Raw genomic sequence first — 23,124 nt, forward strand, 5'->3', positions numbered from 1 at the left:
CAGGGCTGTGAACACAGGCCAAACAAACAGACTTAAAAAGCTCTAAACAGACTGACACCTGTTCTCACAGTGAGGGATCACAAGACAGTGACACAAGCCAGATCAGATCCACCACCAAAGATGTGGATTCATACTGCTAATTATTTCTATTTGCTACAGAGAACTATACATAACAAAATGCCTGAAAGGTCTAGGCGGTGTGCAAGATAAGGCCTAGTGCCGCGCTACGAGCTTGTAGATCTGCTATTTTTTTTAGATCGTGAAAATGTGTGCAAATCTTTGAATAAATATTTTTTTAAAGCGAACATTTTTAACTCAAATCTTTGCTTCTGGGACCCCCTGGAACAAAATATTTTGAGATGGGGGTCCGCAGCCAAATGCATATCATTTTGGGGTCCTTGACATGAAAATGTTTGAGCACCACTGATATAGAAACATACGTTTTTCAGAATACTGTTGGGATTTAGGAGACATGGAGAATCGGCTTCAGGTCTTAATGGGTTAAGGAGGGTCATTCAAGCAAGCCACAAGTGGAGCCTGCATTACCACCATGGCCCAATAAACCATCCACAACGCCTTGTGAGCTTGTTTCTGTTTTTGAACAGATTAGATTTTTTTTGGCAAAGGTTTTCCTCAGAATAGGGACGATAGGGTTCAAGTGGTTAATGTTGTCCTTTCACACAAAGATTTGCTGGCCCGCCCCCCCTGTAGTAACTCTGAGGACCCCCTAGTTGTTCCCCGGACCCCCTGTTGGACCCCCCCCCCTGCTGTAGGAGGATAGTAGGATAGTAGAAGAATATCCTGTAAAAAGGATTAGTTTATGGTATGAGCCTGGTGACTCAGGCAGTCGGGATTGAATCCAGTTCTCAGTCTTTAGTCTCGCATTGGCTGTCCTCTCTCTGACCTCGGCGGTTTCCGGTCTCCCTGCACCATTGGTTCTCAAAGTGGGCTCCGGGGGACCCCCAGGGGGTCCTTGGGTGGGTACCAGGGGGTCCCCCATCAGCACAAGTAGTTAATATAGTGTCAAGCAATCACCTTAACAACTTTAACTTTGGCTATTCAAAAAATAGCAGATATACAAGCTCATAGCGCGGCATCGAGGCATGCCGCGCTATGAGCTTGCAGATCTGCTATTTACCCGGCATCGAGTGCCGCGCTATGAGCTTGTAGATCTGCTATTTACCCGGGTTTGAATCTAATTCTCAGTCTTGTCTCGCGTGGCTATTCTCTCTCCCTACACTCTCAACGACAACAACAAAAAAAGGCAGAACATGCAAGAAAATGGATAATAACGACGTTAGTCGGCGCCGATAGGTCAGTTGACCAATCAGCACATTTTTATCACCCCCCCATAACCCAGGGTCAATACCCGACCGGGCCGTATCTGTACTTTAACCCATTAAGACCTGGGACGCGCCTGTGTCATTTTTTTTATTTGAGCTAAAAAAGCATTATTTTACACTTTGGCTATTAAAAAAATAGCAGATCTACAAGCTCATAGCGCGGCACCGAGTGCCGCGCTATGAGCTTGTAGATGTACTATTTTTTGAAAAATCTTGAACATTTTAGTGCAAATCTTGAATATAAACATTTGTAACTCAAATCTTTGCTTCTGGGGGGGGGGGGGTTTCTGGAACAAAATATTTTGAGATGGGGGGGTCCGTGGCCAAATACATAATACATTTTGGGGTTCCTTGACATGAAAAAGTTTGAGAACCACTGACATAGTAACACAAGTTTTTTTTCAAGAAACAGTTTTCAGGATTTAGAAGACATTTTGTAGAATCGGAAGCACAGGTCTTAACGGGTTAATTCAAGTACTCGGGGGTGGGGGGGGGGGGGGGGGTGGGGGTAGTCGGCTAAACTGTTTCCACCGCTGGTAGTCGGTCTGTAACTGAAGCCTGCGTGACAGCAGTGGAAATCACACAAATACCTTTAGAGGAAGGATGCATGGGGGAGGGGGGGGGGGTTACCATCGACCGAGAGGGAACCCCTGGAAGGCACTCTCAGTGGTGGGGTTTCACAGAGCTTATGGCCCGGGGGGGGAAGGGGGGAGGGGGGAGGGGGACGGGGGGCGTCCCGCTGAGCTCATCGGGGGGTTTCGCCGCGATAGCTTTGGTTCACAAACAAAACAGTGAAGTATGAGTCCTTCTTGTCAGGCGTCTTTGTGTCCGAGATTTATATACTTAGTTGCACTGCCGCCGTTGTCGGCCCGGAAATAGCCCCGGTAGATCTACAAGCTCACCTTGTGAGAGCTTGTAGATCTGTAGGGCTATTTTTCCCGGGGCGAGCGACACCACCCGCCCGCACGGCTATAAGTATAACCTCATGCTTCAGGAAGAAGAAGGAGAAGAAGAAGAGGAGCAGAAAGGCTTTGCTTTTCTCCCCCCGCGGCGCTGCCAAGCTGAGAGGATTAGAGGGGCTGTTTCTATTCAGCTCAGGTGACAGGGGGGGGGGGGGTGTTGGGGGGGGGGTGCAGACATTCAGAACTGCTGTCTCCTGTGGTTTATGGAAGTGTCAAGAAAGCGCTTTTTAACCCATTATCACCTGGAAAAGCACCTGTGTCATTTTTTGATTCGAGCTAAAAAAAAAAGCATTATTTTCACTTTGGCTTTTCAAAAATATCAGATCTACAAGCTCATAGCGCGGCACCGAGTGCCGCGCTATGAGCTTGTAGATCTGCTTTTTTTTTTTTTATCGTGAAAATGTGTGCAAATCTTTGAATATATATATTTTTAAAGTGAACATTTTTAACTAAAATAAATATAAATATATATAATAAATATTTTGCAATGGGGGTCTGCGGCCAAATACATGTCATTTTGGGGGTCCTTGACATGAAAAAGTTTGAGAACCACTGATATAGAAACATACGTTTTTCAGAAAACTGTTGGGATTTAGAAGACATTTGTAGAATCGGAACCTCAGAGGTCTCAATGGCTTAAACAGCATCGCCCGCCATCCGGCCCCCCCCTCTGTCTGTCTGTCTGTATGTCTTTCTGCCCATGTGTGTGTGTGTCCTCGGATCTGACCCCCCCCCCCCCCCCCCCCCCCCGGTCCTTTTTACTGTCATTTTTCTGGGTCATTTTTTATTTAACTTTGTCGTCGTTGCCCCCCCCCCCCGCCCACTGTCTGTCTACGTCTCACTGCCGCTCACTCTCGCTTCTTCTCTGTCTCTCTCTTTCTCCTGGCCGCGGACCCCCATCTGAAAACGTTTTGTGCCGGGGGACCTCCCCTCCCAGAAGAGTGAGGTATTTCCTGTTCTCGGAAAGCGTAGGTCCCCCCGAATTGACTTTCGGCACGTTCCATCAAGGGGTCTTATGAGAGACACATCCCAAATTTGAGACCGTTTGGTCAATCGCCCTCCGAATTATGAGTTAGAAACGTTTGCTTTAAAATATATACATATTCAAGGATTTGCAAATGTTTGTTCTGGACAGATATTATACTCCACTAAAAGCTCTGTCCAATGTGTACTTCAGTTAAAGTACCGTAGTACTTGGTTAAAAACATAAGATTTTAAGGTACAAATTACAATGCACATTTTATTTTAACATGATTGTATTGCTGTATTAAAACATTTTATATTTATATTTTAAAAAAAATTGCAGATCTACAAGCTCACATTGTGAGCTTGTAGATCTGCTATGCATATACTCAATAAAAGCTTCTAAAAGGCGTGTAGATAGATCTGCTATTCAAATTCTCAATGTACTTAAGTACAGCACTCCAGTAGATGTACTTGGTTACAAGTGCAGTACTCAAGTAGATTTACTTGGTTACAAGTGCAGTACTCAAGTAGATGTACTTGGCTGTCCACCACTAGGTTGGTTTCCAGCCTGCAGTGACGTGCGACAGGGAGGGACATACGCACCGCAGACAGACAGTGCTATGGACGTCCCTCTGTGTCCCTCTGCGTCCCCTGAATCACGCTGATGGGACAGACAATGACGGCAATTACGGGGATGAATCATTTCTACCTCTCCTTTAGGGGTTTCTCATTTGGTAGTGGGAGCTTTCATCAGCCACCTGTCAGTGTTGTGTTTCTTTTTTACGTTATGGCTTTGCAGGAGTCTAGCCCAGTGATTCACAGTCCTTTTATTTCATTTCAAGAAGCCCTACGTTTAATAGATGTTTTCCCCCTTTGTTTAATCTCTGGGAGCCCAATGTACACTGTAAACTCCTCAAGTGTCATTTTAACTCTGACAGTGTTCAAATGTTCAAAAACACATTAATTGGCAGGTATTAATTAATTAATTAATCCGCCACTGCCAGAGGTTTTACCTTATTTTGAGTCTTTTTGACGATCCACATATTATTTTTTTTTGGATGTTAACAAACGTCTTGGTGGAAAGACGAGTCTCTCTTCTTTCCACCAAAAAAAAACCGAAAACACATTGTAACCGCGATCGTCCGTTCTGTAGTTATCGGCAGTTGGATAGAGTTCGTTTTCACCAAGACACAATCTGGGAAAAGAATAAGATCCGAGATAAATGTATTTTTTATAAATCTGATAACATCGTAGCGGACTGGGTGAAAAGGTTTTAGATGACGTCATTTCCGGGTGGATCCTTTCGAAGTCAAGGCATCATTCATGGGTCGGCGAAGAGCGCCCTCTAGCGTAATCACAAAAGAGAAAACACCAGATGACGTAATATTACCGTAATTTTCGCACTATAAGCCGCAGCAGCTAAATTGAATGATTTGTACATATATAAGCCGCACTGGACTATAAGCCGCGGGTGTAAAATCCATAGATTTAGGAGGTCCCCTAGTGGCCGTTAGCTGTAAAAATCCATAGATAAGTCGCACCGTTATATAAGCCGCAGGGTCGAAAAATGGGAAAAAAGTTGCGGCTTATAGTCCGAAATTTACGGTACATCATTGGCAGTCAATGTGTTAACAGACCTGTAAGGGTCCATTTTGACCCCTATTGTCCCGTTTCAACTGGCAGCCCAGCCCAGCCCCGCACTGCACCTTTTGGCCTCGCAAAGGCTCGCATGGCCAAGCACCCAGAATATCTCCGGTTTCCATAGCACAAAAGTACCAGTACTCCGCGTAGCAGACAGACTCCGCTCATTGACACTCCTTTTGTAATGTAAGTACATACTGTAGGTGGAGATCATTGCTTCTTGCCTAACAATGTAATGTAGACAAGTGGCCAATTGTCCTGTACACACTAATGCAAATCAGCTGTGCAGGGGTAGGCCTACTCCAACTATCGGTAAGAACCAGAAGAGTGTAAAAGTGCAACCACATGGATGTTGTTTATTAACCCATTGAGACCTGAAGCCGGTTCTACATGTCTCCTAAATCTCAACAGTATTTTGAAAAACGTATGTTTCTATATCAGTGGTGCTCAATCTTTTTCATGTCAAGGACCCCCAAAATTATATGTATTTGCCCGCGGACCCCCATCTCAAAATGTTTTGTTCCAGGGACCCCCTGAAGCAAAGATTTGAGTTAAAAATGTTTGCTTTAAACAACATATATTCAAAGATTTGCACCAATTTTCAAGATTTTTCAAAAATAGCAGATCTACAAGCTCGTAGCGCGGCACTCGGTGCCGCGCTATGAGCTTGTATATCTGCTATTTTTGAATAGCCCAAAGTGTAAAATAATGCTTTTTAGCTCAAATCTAAAAATGACACAGTTCCAGGTCTTAATGGGTTAAACTGTAAACAAAATCAGCAAAACCAGTGCAAATCACTGCACATTGAGTTGAGATGATTAAAAGTCAGCGCTCAGCTTCTATCAGTAAAGTAAAAAAAAAACAGAGTCAGAAATGTTGGTGTAGTCATGGACTCAGACCTGAATCTTAACATCCACATTAAGCCAATTATAAAGTCCAGACTGCTTTATGAATATATCAGGGATTAACCCATTAAGATGTTATGTTTGTTTTTTTTTGTTCTCAAAAATGTTTCCCACAAAATTATATGTATTTGGTCTCAAAATATTTTATTCCAGAAGCAATGATTTGAGTTAAAAATGATCGCTTAAAAAAACTATATATATATTCAAAGATTTGCACAAACTTTCACGATTTTTCAAAAATAGCAGATGACGCGCTATGAACTTGTATATCTGCTCTTTTTGAATAGCCAAAGTATAAAATAATGGTCAAAGTGATTAAAATCTAAAATGACACTTGATGCTTTTCCCGGTTGTAATGGGTTAAAGGACAAATTGTTGTTGTCGGGCAGAAACCTCTTATCTCCATATTCTAACTTTTTGTAAATCAACACCCAACTTGATCATACTACAGCGTCACACAATAGCATCACAAGTAGAAGATCTACAAGCTCGAAACGCGGCACAAAGCGAACGCCTATTGAGCTTGTCGATTTGCAGCTTTTGCTGCTTTTGAATTTGAAACAGTTTTGGACATATGAGGTTTCCACTTGATAGAGACGATATTATGTCTCAGCAGGATTTGAAAAAAAAAAAACGTCAGCAGACTGTTTCACTGTAACGGTGTCTTTACAGCTTCTCCCTAAAACACATTCAAACAGAAACATTCAGAACGCTGCTGCTCCACTGGGACTCCATGTACAGTATAGCATCAAAGAATATATTTTTGATCAATTCTGGTTTGTAAAAAAACACTGAATGATTTATAGGGCCAAACATGCATTGTGGATCTTCTGCTATGTTATGAATCAGCCAGACCTTTCAGGTCATCAGATCAGGACCAGGAATCAGAGCTAAACATGGAGAAGTAACATTCAGTTTTTTCTTCCAGAAAACTGCAGGTCAGCAAATGTAAAACCTGCCACAAAAAAAAAACTTCTTTGATCAACATCTGAACTTAGAGTTGCATGCTAACAAAGTGATCCAGTCATGTTTCTTCCAATAAAGAAAACATTGCAAAAATCTAATCCATATACTGACTTTCTCAAGAAACTTCAATATGTGCAAAACTCTGCTGCCCTCCTCCTCACCAGAACCCCATCCAGAGACCACATCACCCCAGTCCTCCACAACCTTCACTGGCTCCCAGTTAACACATTGGGTGCCGGGATTTTTTAATAACAACTTACCGTGGGTGCCAGCAAGCTCTAGACTCCACGACGAGCAAATCCACGTAAAAAAAAGCATCCATTCATGTAGCGCGATGACCCTGTCTACATCCTGGAACGATAACATTTCACTCGCGAGTGAAATGTTAACATTTCACACGCGCGCGATGACCGGTTTTCCCCACCGGAAACAGATTCGGAGATACAGACGTTTTAAAGAAGGAAATAGACAGGAAGCGGATGGGGAGCCATGTTTGTTTTTCCGGTGATCCATCTGGCCTATCCTTCTCCGGTTCACAATGGGTACTCCCAGAGCTGCTCTAGCCCCACCCGTGTGGAAAAAAACGGAAAAAAACAAAAAGACACCAAAACCGTTTCAATACGGTTTTGGCACTCCGCGTAACTTTTTGCAAAACCGTTTATATACGAGCTAACGCTGTCTGCTTATTTCTCTCCCTGGCAACACCGAGTTGCCAGGTTCTGGGAGAGAAACAAGCAACCAGCGTTAGCTCGTTCGGCATTAGCGTTAGCTTCTCAGGGACTTTCAGTGCATGTTTGAGTATCATGAGACTCTACAATGAGTAGTAGTAGAGAAAAAAATAACTTTGCATCGGTTATAATAGACAAATTTCACTCATGCACGCGCTCCCATTATGACAACGGAGGGGGTCAAAAAAATGACGACAGGGGAATCGCTGGAAAAACTCAACGCCACTTTCTACGTCGGTGAGTGACTAACGACACATCAAAGATAACAATTAAAATGTCCGGATCTCTCCTTTAAAACACAGAATAGATTTCAAAATACTCATCACCACCTACAAGGCCCTCAATAACCAGGCCCCCCCCCCCGCTACCTCTCTGACCTCGTCCAACGCCACGCCAACCTCCTGGACATCCCCCAAAAAAACAAACAAACAAACACACCTGGGGTGACGGGGATTTCTCAGTGTCAGCCCCCTCCCTTTGGAACTCACTCCCACCTCACATCAAAGCCGTCCCCACTCTTGCCGTGTTCAACTTGAGTACATGTACTTAGTTACTTTAAAACCACTGATAAACAGTTGGTTGCAGACAGTACCTTGTCCCAGATCCTGTCGCGGTCCAGAGCGATGATGACCATGGAGGGGTTGGCCAGGAAGCCCTGACTGTTGAACCACAGCTCCTTCCTCTCCCACGTCACGTTCACCATGTGTCTGCAACACACACACACACACACACACACACACACACACACACACACACACACACACAAATAGAGTCTAAAGGGGAAGCACGCACATCCCTAAACAACTCAAATGTACAGGTACTGAACAAAAATACGTAAACTGAAGGGAGGGAAGGGAAGTCCACACACTGTTCTTAGCTCCCAGTAGAAAGAGAGAATAACAACGTTTCGACCCACGTGGGTCTTCATCAGTGGGTCATCACAGTGACACTGTGTCACTGAACCAGCAATCTGGGAACCCATCGGCAAAAAAAGAATAGAAATATTTGTATTTATTTATTTTTGCCTCTGGGGGCACCGCCCGCGATCGCGTGTAGAGACCGGATGTCGGCCCGTTCACTCGCCTTCAGCCCTCCTCTTCCTGTGGTGCGTCTTTGTTTTCATTCCTACTAATAAACTCTACAGGTTGTAACGGTAGTTTCTGACCGTTCAGCTGCGGAGCTCTGAATCTGTCTTGAGAGATTACTGAACACAGTGTCACTGTGTCACTGAACCAGTAACACAGTGACACAGTGACACTTCAGTGACACAGCACTGAATGTATTTCTTTATTGTGTTACTGATACTTTTACTTAAAGGGATAGTTCGCCCCCAAAATGACTTTTTTTTCCTATCGATTAGTCACCTCATGGAAACTTGAATTCATGGATATTTTTTAGTTTTTTCGCATTTCTAAGCCAATAATTTGATGAACGGCAGCGGTTCCGGTAGGAGACACAAAGAGTCTGCTTTGTGTCTCCTACCGGAACCGCTGCCTACCTGGTCATCAAATTATTGGCTTAGAAATGCGACAAAAACTAAAACATATACAATTCAAGACTCCATGGGGTCGATAGAAAAAAAGGCAATTTTTTGGGGTGAACTATCCCTTTAAGTAAAATATTGGAGTACTTTTTCCACCACTGTGTCATTCTTCTCTATGATCTCAGCTTTTTTGAAATATTTTGAGACATTTTGAAAACCATTTTTTTAAAACCTACTTTAGGTACTTTACGTATACTTTTCAAGCCAATACATCAGCACTCGTACTCACTTGAACAGAGTGCTGTTGCCGGAGGGCTTGGCCTGCACACCGCAGTCGCCGTGTCCCTCGGGGACGAACCCGTGGCTCTTCTTGAAGCTCTCCGCCCCTTTCGCCACGATGGCCACGCCTTCCCTGACCCGCTGGCGGAGGCTGGTCCTCCAGTGGTCCGTGATGGCGCCGATCACGCCCACGGGGAAGCTGACCGGCGGAGGGCTGTCGGGGTTGCCCACCGCCAGGCTGGGGAGGATCCAGATGTAACCCGGGCCCAGCAGGCCCACGTCGCCCGCCTGGCGGAACAGATACTGGGCCTCCTCGTGGGAGCAGTACGCCATCAGGACTTGGGCGTCCACCTACAAAACACCAGTTTCAATCCAGTGTTATTTTTTTATTTTTTCTTCTCTTTAACATTTTTTTTCATACAAATACAAATCTGTAACAATAAAAATAAAAAATATAATAAAATATACATTATATACATGTTGTTGAAACAATGATCTTATGTAAAATTCACAAATGTTTTTGGGAAAAACCTTTTGCTAATGCTCCATCATCATCAAGCGGCACCTGTAAACTCTCGTAATAGTCAAGGAAGGGGGTCCAAATCTCCCTGAATTTCTGAACAGACCCTTTGACCCTTTAAGACCGGCAACGTCATTTTTAGATTCCGTTGGGCTATTCAAAAGTAGCAGATCTACAAGCTCATATGAGCTTGCAGATCTGCTATTTTTGAAAAATCATGAAAGGTTGTGCAAATATTAGATTTAAATTAAAAACAATTGGCGGACATTTGTAAATCTAAGCTTTGCTTCTGGGGGTTCCTGGAACTAAATGTTTTACAAATGTTCGCTTTAAACAGTGCCGCGCTACGAGCTTGTAGATCTGCTATTTTTGAATAGCCAAAGACATCTAAAAATGACACACAGATGCGTTCCCGGTCTTAATGGGTTACGTGAGTATTTGATTTTCTCTAAGTTTCAAGAAATACATAGTCTCTTTAATCCACCTGCTAAAGCTAGGTGGAGAGTGTTGCTTCCATGAAAGGAGGATTTAAGTCTCCTCGCGAGCAGATATGTAAAGGCTATGATTACATGTGCTTTGCCTTGTATAGAACGGGTCTCTGGTGCAAAGCCAAATAGTGCACACATGGGGTTGGGAGTGATGACTTTTTTAAACATCTTTGAGCAAGCGTAAAATATATCGGACCAATCCAGTGTTCATTTTCACAGATTTATTTTTAGTCATTTTAGTCAATAGTCTTTTGAATGCAATTCCATTTAGTTTGAGTCATATTTCAGTCATTTGAAATGTTTTTTTTTATCTCAGCAGGCCGTAATGCCTGATTTATACTTGGCTCCATGCGGATAATAGCCGATCTACAAGCTCACGAGGATCGGCTATTTTCGTCGCAGCGCAGCCAAACATGTCTTAGTCCTCCACTAGTCCCTCCCTGACATTTTAGTCTAGTTTTTATGTGTTGACGAAGTCGTCAATATATTTAGTCTTTAGCATCATAGCTTAGTTTTTATTCAGTTTTTCTCAGTGAAAAAAAGGTAGTAAAGGGAGCGCCCGCTGGCCTAGCGGTCCAGGCGCATACCACATATGCTGGTAATCCAGCTTGACAGCGTGTCGCGGGTTCGACTCCCGACCCGACGACCTTTGCTGTGTGTCACCCCCCCCCCCCCATCTCTCTCTCCACTTCCTGTCAAATAAAGGCATTAAAAATAAAAAGCCCAAAACAATATCTAAAAAAAAAAAAAAAGTTTCAACCAACATTGTCCGCCATAGTTTTAGTCTTCAAAATGAACACTGGCACAGTCCTCCTACCTCATACATGGGCAACTGGCGGCCCCGGGGGGCCACATGCGGCCCCCCGCCTTCACTTAATGCGGCCCGCAGGTTAATATGGGAACACTGATATATTATTGATTTCAGCTGTTTACAATTCCAAACATGCAAACATGACCCCGCTTGAATTACTTCAGTCTATACTAGTAGCTTAGTGACTAGTATCAAAATTCTATGATCTCCATTTAAAGCAGTCCAATATATTTGTATTTAAGTTCATAAAGTATAACTAAACGCATTTGAAATTAAATAAAAATGTTCGTTTTCAGGATTCTAATTCAAAAACAGCAAAAAATAGCAGATCTACAAGCTCAAAACGCGTTGCGTTGCGACGCGTTTTCAGCTTGTAGATCGGCTATTTTTGCTACTTTTGTGTGACATAGAATGGCCAAGTACAGCATTAATTTATGAAAAAAATACGGAGATAAGAGGTGTCTGCCCAACAGTAATGTGGCCCCTCTGGAGTGAGTGTGGAAATATAGTGGCCCTCTGTGTTGCCAGATTCTGTGAGAGAAACAAGCAACCAGGTCTAGGAAAACCATCCCAAAAGAAGTGACTATGGGCCACATGAGTACTTTAACTCTTTGACTGCCAGAGTATTTTCATAAAGTACTCCCCCAGTGCCAGCAATTTTCGTGTTTTTTTATTTTTATATTTTGAATTTTTCTCATGAAAATAATTTAAGGACACATAATGTAAAGACCCAGCACAAATCCGCCACTAGGGAGCAGCACATGACAGCTTGATCATGTCGTTGGGTCTCTCTCACCCTACTTGATAGATTAGACAAGGAAAAACATGAAAACGGATGTGACGTCACCCAGATTGTTTTGATCAGCGAAAATTACGTTGTGATACACGACGGCGATGACTGATCGTCACCCAGACCATAGATTATAGAAGAGAAGCTGTCCGTTTGTCCGTTATACCGTGTGAAAACCCGTTTATTTACCTATTTTGGACGAAAATGACTGGGGAAAAAAATCAAAAACCGGAAACGGAATCCAGGCCATGAAACCGGATGCAGATGTCCGTGAAGTAAGTGGAACTCGAGAATAACATTGAATATTAAGCAGCATAGCGCAATCAGAGATTAAACAATGAACGCGCGTCCAGCGCGTCGAGCGCGTCGACGGCCAACTGGACAAAGTAGCACTTGACGCGTTATCGCGTCGTCCGCAGTCAAAGAGTTAAAATGTACATCAGCTATTTGAAAATAGCCGATCTACAAGCTCACAACGCGTCGCGATGCGACGCGTTGTGAGCTTGTAGATCGGCTATTTTCAAATCGAATCTTGCGGGGAAATTATAATAAGCAGATCTGGCAAGCAACCCTGGTGGCCCTCTCCATCGTCAAAGTTGCATCACACCCCTGTCCTATACCTGCTGCAGCATGCGTTTGGTGCGGGCGTCATTGGTCCCCACAGACATCTCCAGTGACAGGATGTCCTGGAGCTTCCACTGGAAGTAGGAGGTGTCCGTGTAGGAGTCCACCAGGTCCACGAACACATCGTAGCCCGGCAGGAAGCTGGTGATGAGCACAAACTCTCCCCAATCATACTCCTCCATGATCTGGAGGAGGAGGAGGAGAAGAAGATGCTCACGAATGTGTCGCGACGCAGCTTGTAGATCTGCTTTTTTTCAAAAGATTTCGGTAGCACTTGCTATCAGTGGTGGAAAAAGTACTCAAATTCTTTACTTAAGTAAAAGTACCAATACTGCAATATAAAAATACTCTGTTACAAGTAAAAGTCCAGAATTAAAAATTTACTTTAGTAAAAGTACAAAAGTATTGGCATCAAAATGTACTTAAAGTACCAAAAGTAAAAGTACTAAATATTTGAAAATAGCCGATCTACAGGCTCACAACGCGTCGCGATGCGACGCGTTGTGAGCTTGTAGATCTGCTATTTTCAAATAGCCTAGGTATAAAATAGGGCTAAAGTGGTTAATGTATGTTTCATTATATCATAATTTATATCTGAAAAGTAACTAGTAACTAAAGTTTTCAAGTAAATGTAGTGGAGTAAAAGTACAATATTTGCCTCTGAGATGTAGTGGAGTAGAAGTAAAAGTATTGGAAATTGGAAATACTCAAGTAAAGTACAAATACCTCAGAATTGTATTTAAGTACAGTACTTAAGTAAATGTACTTAGTTACTTTCCACCACTGCTTGCTATGCATCCCATGTGTATAACGCATTATACACACACTTATAAGGCATTGTAATCTGGCCATGATCCTTTATAATCATATAAGAGCAAATGCTACCAAGATTTTTACCAGGTGCTCGAAGAGCGCCTGAGTCTACAAACAGTCAGACTAATCATCATCATTCGACACCTAGTCGACACCTAGTCGCCACCTATTCATCATTGGCTGTCATGGCTGTCCTTCACTCCTTTAAGCCAATGGGGAGACGGGCCGTCCTCCGCAGTAACCGCCCTCCGCTCCCCTCATTCACACTGCAACAGTTACAGACAGTGCAAGTTGCACTGCTGCCTCAGGCAACACAGTTAGCCTAAATCTTAGCGTGCTTCATTAGACCATTAGTTTGGCTATTTATGTTATTATTTGGCCATGTTCACACTGACTTCAATCTTCGCTATTGTTGGGAAGTCCCGTGTTGGTGTCTAAAAATGTTGCCACCACTTATATGAAAAAACATTATTAGCGTTTACCGTCGCATATTGTGTTGCCAGGTTTGGTGAGAAACAAGCAATCCCAAAAACAAGTAATCAGGTCTATGAAAACAAACACACACACACACACACACACACACACACAGAGCACTTGGTAGAATATGACTTTTGTCATTTTGTTCTTGTTTTTTTGTTGAAAACATGTGAAATGGGATATTCTGCAGAATGAGTTTTGACTTTTACTTTTGGTACTTTAAGTACATGTTTTATGCAAATACTTTTGCACTTTTACTCAAGTAAATACTTGTAACGGAGTATTTCTACATTGCAGTATTGATACTTGTACTTAAGTACAAAATGTAAGTACTTGTTCCACCACTGGTGTTGTGTAACTGTACCTTGAACATGCAGACGATCTGTTGCTCCAGAGAAGCTCCCATCTGTAGGAAGGTGGAGCCCTCATCCTAACACAAGACAGAAGACAAACAGACAACATGATGCAGTGATGCAGTGGTTCTCAAACCTCTTCTGGATCTGGGCCCACTTGAAAATCTCAAAAAAGTTTGCGGCCGGCCCACCCATCCGACCACTTAACACATTGATTGCCAAGGTTTTAAACATAGTTTTCTATCCCCGTGCCGACGTATAATTACCTCATTTCGATGATATTTGAAACGCCGTGGAACCGACATTGTGTAAAAAAAAAACACGGAAAACGTTCCTGTGGCTAGGCAGAAGGATCTGTGTATCCATGGGAACGACAAGTTTCCAACCACGATCCGACATTTTGGAGCTTTGGTCCGCTGAAAACAACCGTTTTTTTCTGAAAATCCCATCCTTGGGGCGGATGGAAGTGACGTTTTTTGGAATGACGTCACATCCACATTTTTCTTCTCTGAGAGACGATCGATCATTCCAAAGCTGTGTTAGATCGCCCCTTGTGGAATTTTCCCCCAAAAATTTGAAAACGAGTTAATTCGATCTAGGCAATCAATGTGATAAGTGGTCCGATGGGTTGGCCACGTGCATTTTCATATCATGTTTTTATTGTAATGTTCAATCAATCGATTGAAACACTCATATTATTTATTATTATGTTGTTGTTGTTGGTTGTCATGGCTACCAGTTCCCACCTGATGTTGTGTGGGAGTCCAGACCGCTCCAGATCGTACTGAATAACTGCTAGCTTACATAGTGTCTTAAGACTAGGACTTAACTCTAAGATGTACAGGTCATCAGAGGGTGTGGAGACTGTGTGGTGTTTGCGTCCTCCAAAGAGGATGATACGATCTCCCATCATGCAACACCGCGTGCCACGCATTGGACACGGGCTTTTCCCCTTGGGCTCAACCTTCTTCCAGGAGAAGGTCTCTGGACTGAATCTCCACAGATCATTGAAGGTCTGTTTTAAGTTGAAGCCACCAAATATGTACAGCTCTCCGTTGTAGGCAAAAGCTGAGTAACACGAGCATCTTTCTGGAGGAAGCTGTGCAGAAGGTGTGTTCAGCCAGCAGTTGGTCATTGTGTCAAACACTCTGATGGTGTTGTAGTCCCAACCCCCCCATCCGCCAAATACAAACATCTTTGTCCCGATGATGGTGGCAGAGTGATATGATGAACCAGGTGGTGGAGTTCCTCTGGTGTTAATTAAAGTCCAGACCATTGTGATGGTGTCCAACTTGTACATGTCATCATTAGTACCTCTAGACTGCTTCTTGTATCCTCCATAGATAAACATGACCTTCTCCAACACACAGGCTGAGTGGTAGAACCTCTCCTCTGAAACAGTCCCAGAAACCCTGGGTTTCAACCATCTGTGGGTGTCGACATCAAATCCATAAAGCACGTTGTAGTACTCCTCTCTCCAGCACCCTCCCCAGATGTGGACTGTATCTTCTATCAGCACAGCTGAGTGGCCGGAGCGCTTGGAGGGAACCTCAAGGTGGCGTTTTCCTCTTCCAGGTGCCACTGGAGGTAACTTCCTCCAGCATAAAGACACCGTGTTGAAGACATGGACATCCATCTGTTCCATGGGGTGGTCGGTCTCTCCATCTAAGCCTCCAAAGAAATAGAGGTTGTTCCTCACTGCTACAGCAGCATGATATACTCGCTTTGGTCCTCCTGCTTTGGAAACAGTCCAACGCAACATCTGTCTGTCTGTCTGTCTGTCTGTCTGTCTGTCTGTCTGTCTGTCTCTCTCTCTCTTCTTTCTCTCTTGACGTCTACAGTCATTGTGAACACAGTGCATCATCTTATATCCTCTGATGTGAAATCACACGCAACACAAACTGTTGCCACTGTTAAACGACGCCAATTTGTGCAGCTATTCTCATCTGCACCCTTTTACTCTCTTTAAAACCATGTTCATTCACACTCACTGGAAATTGTTGGTATATTACAGTTTTGAGTCATTTGTGAACCAGCACCAATCTTGTATGGCACAGAGAAGAACTCTAATAATCTAAGAGATCTTCTCTTTGCAGCCATGTGCTTCCTGGTACAGTTCAGTTGGTAGAACACTTCTCTATCATTTCTGTCCAAAAGTATTACTTTTCAGGATTCAAATTCAAAAATAGCTGATCTACAAGCTCAAAACGAGTCGCTTCGCGTCTTGGAACAGCTTTGGAAAATGGACGTGCTACATGTTAATGGCACTGAATGAGTTAATAATGTTAGACTCGGCTGCTCTAATATGAGCCTCCATGGAAACACAGGATTGAAACACAGGCTTGAAAATATAGGATTGAAACACAGGATTGAAACACAGGCTTGAAAACATAGGTTTGAAACACAGGATTGAAACGCATGTTTGAAAACATAGGCTTGAAAACATAGGATTGAAACACAGGATTGAAAAACATGTTTGAAAACATAGAATTGAAACACAGGTTTGAAAACACAGGGTTAAAACACAGGGTTAAAACACAGGTTTGAAAACATAGGTTTGAAACACAGGATTGAAACACATGTTTGAAAACATAGGATTGAAAACATAGGATTGAAACACATGTTTGAAAACATAGGATTGAAACACAGGATTGAAAACACATGGTTAAAACATAGGATTGAAAACATAGGTTTGAAACACAGGTTGAAACACAGGTTGAAACACAGGATGGATAACACAGGATGGAAAACACAGGGTTAAAACACAGGATTGAAAACAGGTTTGAAACACAGGTTGAAACACAGGATTGAAACACAGGATTGAAAACACAGGGTTGAAAACACAGGTTTGAAACACAGGATTGAAACACAGAATTGAAACACAGGCACGTCTGTGTGGCTGGCTGTGCCCTAAAAGTTTCAGGGGGGGGGGGGGGGGTATGGATCATTGGTGTTCTTGAAGTTTCTTTTTGGCATCACATGCCGTACGGCGTTGAATCACTGCAGACTGAATCGTAACTGAACCGGACTGAGAGATTATGGAGGGACACCAAGCCCAGCTCCAATGTCCATTCCACAGAGTGGACAATGTCCTCTGTGCTCCACTGCTGCCAATATCCGTTTTATGAAAGTGCTATAAAGTCCTCGTAAATATCTGCAACGACTTGCAAAATGTCATCGGACAGTTCATAGACGCCCTCCAAATGACGTGGCAGCGGCCGTGGCGCTTAAACACACGAGGGCTTGACTTTAAAACACGTTTATGATCTCCTGGAACCAGCTGTGGACTCAGAAGAGGTGGTAGAAGTACACTGATTTATTTATTATTTAAATACCATTTATTTAAAACTACCATTAGCACAATGTAGAAACACTCTGTTTAACCACTTAAACGGAGCGGTTAAACAGTGTTGCAACGCGTCGTGAGCTTGTCGTGAGCTTGTCGATCAGCTATTTTGAGCGAAAGCTTTCCCCACAATAACAAAACAAAAAAATAGAAAATACACTAGTATAGACCCCTGAGGAACTCCGGGGTGGGTTCCAGGGGGTGTAAAAATGTTTACACAAATATTCTCTTCTGGGGTTCCCTGGCACAAGACATCTTCAGATGGGGGTCCACGGCCAAACACATATCAATTTGGGGGTCCTTGGCATGAAAAGGTATGAGAACCACTGCTTAGCAGTACTTGAGTAAGGGCAGGTACACACTGTAGGACTTTTAAAGTGGTCAAGGAGTCATCTGATCGTGAAGCATTACACACTACTATTTCTTGAAATCGTCTGTCATATATAGTTGTGGTTTTCACACTATAGATTGGTCGCCGACAAGGGGTCACACACTGTAGGATAGTTCACTAGGATGCTATCCAGACCCACCCAATACATTCCATTGGTTTTATTCCAATTCATTTTAACCGACGTCTTCCGTGATATTTGCGCGACTCTCTCTCTCTCTCTCTCTCTCTCTCTCAACAGGACTGGACGGTAATATTGCGGGGGGGGGGGGAGGGTCTGTTTGTTGCTGTTTGGTCAGGTCCAGTGATGCTCTCCTAGCCACGGTGGCTGCTGTAATGTCCTCTCATCGGCTGTGGCGTGCATCTGCTCGCAGAGTGGTCTCAGCTCCTTTCATACTGCATGATATTGTCTGAATTCCAGCCTGCGACAGAGCTGAATATCTAACCAGCCACGGCCAGGTCCTCTCGCAGAGCCTTTCACACACAGCGAGCATTATCTCGCCGATCAAAGGCCGATCTGCGTCTGATCGGGAGGTTTTGTCGGCGAGCGCCAAAAAAGGCAGCATAATCGGACCAAATATCCTGTACATGCCCTAAATGTGCTTCGTTGCTTTCCACAGCTGGGACTGAGTGCCATTGAAACACAGGTGACAGAGAACGTCAGTGTGCCCACTGGCATCTTGTGACAAACACACATTATTATGTGCAACATACTGTAAAACTATCAATTTCTATACTAAAAAAGAAACAACTTTTCATCAAAGTGAACACCAGTTTTCACCGTTGGCTTATTTGCCGAATGATGGGAATTATATGACACTTCAAAGACTGACTGACTGACTGACTGACTGACTGACTGACTGTCTGTCTGTCTGTCTGTCTGTCTGTCTTATATATCTACTATCTAGACAGGAAGGGGCTGGCCCAAAACTATTAAGGCACAGACTGCAGAGTGTGTGTGTGTGTGTGTGTGTGTGTGTGTGTGTGTGTGTGTGTGTGTGTGTGTGTGTGTGTGTGTGTGTGTGTGTGTGTGTGTGTGTGTGTGTGTGTGTGTGTGTGTGTGTGCACGCGTGCGTGAGTGAAGTGAAGTGAGTGAAAATTAGGAAAAGATATAGGCTGGCTGATAGTTACTCTACAGCGGTGGTTCTCAAAGTGGGTGAGTTCCGGGGATCCCCAGGGGTCCTTGAGGGGGCTCCAGGGGGTCCCCAGTCAAATGATTGATGGTTGGGAACCAAACAGACCCCTACGTGTCTGTAACTCTGAGATTACAAATGGAACCACTATAGAGCAACATTATAGAACATTGCACATGAACACATTTCACCCACTTTTTTTACTTCTGTAAACCTGTGATGTTACAATAAAGCTGAGTGTGAACCACTCTAAGATGGCATTATGTTTGTATAAATCTGTGCCACCATGCCTTGTCTCTGCAAACTGTTAATAAAGTACTCAATCAATCAAAACTCTCTCCTTACTGGCGTCCCGGCATGTGCACTTAAAGGAGCATTACACCCCTGGAAGAACTTGCAGTCACTCAATGTTAATAATATATATATTAATTATCTATTATAATATAGTAGATAACAGTAGCAAAATTTCAAATTTGCACCCTATGGCCCAAAAAAAGAAGAAGTCTTGACTTTGACTGGATGACTGGGGTTTGGCTGCATTACTACAATGACCACAATGCTTTGTGGCACTGCACTTCCTTGTGGGGAGGAGGCTGCGTGGGGGCGTGGTCTACATTGTAACTTTCCCCTCCCAGTTCTCACTACAACAACATCAACAAACAGCACATTGGCCAGTGTTGCCATGTCTGCTTATTATAAGCGGCTGGTTTCTAAAATGTAGTTGATATTTGGGCTCGTTTCCAAATGTTTTGATTGTTGTTTAAACCAGTGGTTCTCAAACATGTTCATGTACTTTTCCACGGACCCTCATCTGTGCACTGCGCGCCAACATATTTGCCAGGGAGACCCTACCAAAAATGTGTTGTTAAAATGTTAAAAAAATATTCCACATTTTGCACTTTTTTCCCCTCAAGATTTTTTGGAAAATAGCAGATCTATACAAGCTCACACTGCGTCACATCGTTACGCGTTGTGAGCTTGTAGATCGGCAATTTTCAAATAACCCATGTCTAGGTTTCAAGTGCTCTTGGCACAGGTATTTTCTTTTGGGCTTGTTTTCATATACCTGGTTGCTTATTTCTCTCACAAGATCTGGCAACACTGAATGCTTTAGAATGATGAATGTTACAACTTTTCCGACTTTTTTGTCTACCTTTGGATCACAAAACACGACATCGAAGCCATGTTCTTTCTTGGACCACGTGAAATCTGCCTCTGTTGAACCAGTACAGTTGGACCAGTAGGCCTACCCATTGCAAGTTTGCTATATACCAGGATGTCAGTATCATCATCACCGTGTCTTTGTTGCGCCAGCAAGGTGAAACTATAGTCTTGGCTGCTGTTGTATTGTGTTCTGTATTGATTTGATTGTATATTATAGTAAACTAAATATATCATGTATAAATTAGCATAGTAACACTAAACGTGTGTGTCTGTGTGCGCGCACGCGTGTGCATCAATTTTTTTTTCTACATTCCATCCCACCATGTAGACAGTCCGGTGCTGGTGACGTGACGTCCATCTTCTACTTGGGAGTCGGGACATCCATGGAGATGCAGCATAGTCAACAACAATATAATAATAAAACAAAACGTTTCATACTCATGTCATGTGTGACTCCTTATCTCTGAGAGCATAATGTTTCACTGTCATTTCCAGTTATATTCTTTGGACTAAACTTATAGAAAACATGGGCATTACTTTAGAATGACATGCTAATGTTCAATGAGACCGTTTCATGCTTTCAATTGGTGTATATGGATAATATTAGATTTTACTATAGCCTATTGTATCTAAGACTAGTAAAGTTGAATCCAATGTGCTGGGGTCCCCAGAAAAAATATGATTACATGTAGAAGTAAATACTAACATAATGTACAAGAGTTTTTCACTATTATATCTGTAATGCTTACAGTCATGTAATTATGTACCATTCTGCCAAATGAAAGACCATCTCCTATCATGAAACAGTTCAAAAGAACCCTTATAGAATTGGGTGTAAATACATTTTGTCATTATAAATGCTTACACAATGTAGAATATACCAATGAGTAGAGCAAGCAGTGTGTAAATGTAACCGTTTTATTTAGAAGAAAAAAATATGGCTGTAGTGTCCCAGGTCTTCATCTGCAGTTCCTTCATTTTTGCAGGCTGATGCCAACTTTCTGTCCTGTCATTGGAAAGAACACATTAGATTAGATTTAGTTTACATGGATATCATCCGACGTGATACCTAATTTATTCTTAGTTGCATGCGCACCAAAAATAGCATACCTACAAGCTCACAAAGTGTCGAGTCCGCGACGCGTTGTGAGCTTGTAGATCTGCTATTTTCGGGACCTGACGTCGTCATGTACTGAGTAGCCTCGATCTCCAGGCTTTTATTGTTTAGTTTTGCTAAAAAATAAAAGCCTGGCCCAGCGAGTCGGTGGACTCGGTATGAGGAAGTGTTTCATTTCCCAACCAACCAGAGTGCAGTGGGCGTCGCTCGTAATGTTGTGTTAACGGGGCGGGGGTTGACGGACAGATCGGTGAACCAATTAGGATCAGGCGCAATCTCTCGCCGGCTCTATACACCCGCCCCTCTATACAAGAAATCAGGAGGGTTGGGGCAGTCTATGTACTGAGTAGCTCTGAAACATGTCAGGCATGGCGGAGCTTCAACCTGGTGTTTGCACTTTCTACATGTCATGAACCTTACATCTACATAAACGTTCATATTTCAAATATAAAGTGCTGACCTCATGCCACGGATGTTACAATTTGAATCAGGTGGGTCTAAGTACCAGTATCTTCCGTATTGTTTAATAAAAAGCATTTTAATCCAATCGGTGGCCATTTTCTCCTTATGCTTTCAATTACGCGACCCTATCGGTTGGGATGTATATTGCACTCTGATACATTATACATCTAAGAGAAAATGGCCACCATTTGGATTTAAATGTTTTTTTATTGAAAAATACGGAAGATACGGGTACTTAGACCCATCCGATTCCAATTGTAACATCTGTGGCCACGGGGTAAGAACTTTATATTTGAAATATGAACGTTTATGTAGATGAAAGGGTTGTGAATGGAGAAAGTGCCAAAACCAGGTTGAAGTTCCGCCATGACAGTCATGTTCCCAAAAAAAAAAGACATGGGGTTCCGTGACTACAGGCAAAGTCAACACTAACAAACGTTCCGTTCACGCCACGGCTCCACAAGCTAGTTTAGTCTACCGAGGGATACAACATGAGATTATAGTGATAGTGGCAACTTTACAGCATGTTTACTTACTCGAGAGACAAGCGTCCACCGTCCACGGTCCGTGTACATTCTGTCAGTTCCACTAGGAAACATCCCCGACGGGTTGTTGCTCCTCACTGTCCGCATAGCTGCGTGTGGGTCCGGGTACTAAAGTATAACTCTGATATGTTTGCAGACGCCATGATAGTACATGTTTCCTCCGAGGTGGAAAGACTGGTGATGCGAGGTTAGTACATGTGAGGTAGCTAATGGGAGTGGTCGAGTGGGGAAAGAAGGTTGACAATGTTACGGTGACACCTTCGGGGCCGGTCCTTTGAGCTATCGGGGTTGGTTTGGATCTGAACTACACCTGTAGGTCACCTGCAGTCATGTAGTGCGGACATAAGGTGAGAGCTGCGGAAACGTAATTTGACACTTATGGGCAGCAAAATCGGCGAAGTTTCCCTTTAAGCCTCTTTCCAAATGATCCAGAATGGTCCGTCTGGTCTTCAACCAGACAAAATGTTCTCATGTCTCCCCCCTTCTCCGCTCCCTCCATTGGCCTACTAGTTACTGCCCGCACAGAGTACAAAACACTGAGCAAGCAAATCAACCAAAAGCATGGCACCCCCATATCTTCAAAGCCTGATCCAACCCCACAACCCCTCCTCCCCGCTCACTCAGATGAGCTAACACAGGGAAGCTGTCAAGAAACATCCTGGACATCGCTGCACACGTCCAAGACTCTTCTCCCTTCTGGCTTACAAACTATGGAACTCCCCATTGCAATTAGAACTGCATGCAGACTCACTCCCAATCTTCCGCCGTAATCTGAAGACTCACCTCTTCAGACTCCACCTTGCAGGCGTATTATGCAAAG

At 43.3% G+C, this 23,124-nt stretch overlaps 1 protein-coding gene across 1 annotated transcript in view; it reads right to left on the bottom strand.

The window, feature by feature from the left end:
• Positions 1-23,124, bottom strand: part of LOC308105181 (glutamate receptor ionotropic, NMDA 2C-like) — a gene marked incomplete at both ends in the record, with an annotated part of 118,547 nt that overhangs the window by 76,531 nt on the left and 18,892 nt on the right. The window contains 4 exons of the mRNA XM_080455817.1: positions 8,104-8,218; positions 9,284-9,624; positions 12,503-12,691; positions 14,161-14,226. Coding sequence (XP_080311943.1) covers positions 8,104-8,218; positions 9,284-9,624; positions 12,503-12,691; positions 14,161-14,226 — 711 coding nt within the window. The remainder of the gene's footprint in view (positions 1-8,103; positions 8,219-9,283; positions 9,625-12,502; positions 12,692-14,160; positions 14,227-23,124) is intronic.

Source organism: Gymnoscopelus braueri (genome assembly GCF_963280865.1).
Source record: "Gymnoscopelus braueri genome assembly, chromosome: 17".
Classification (NCBI taxonomy): Eukaryota; Metazoa; Chordata; class Actinopteri; order Myctophiformes; family Myctophidae; genus Gymnoscopelus; species Gymnoscopelus braueri.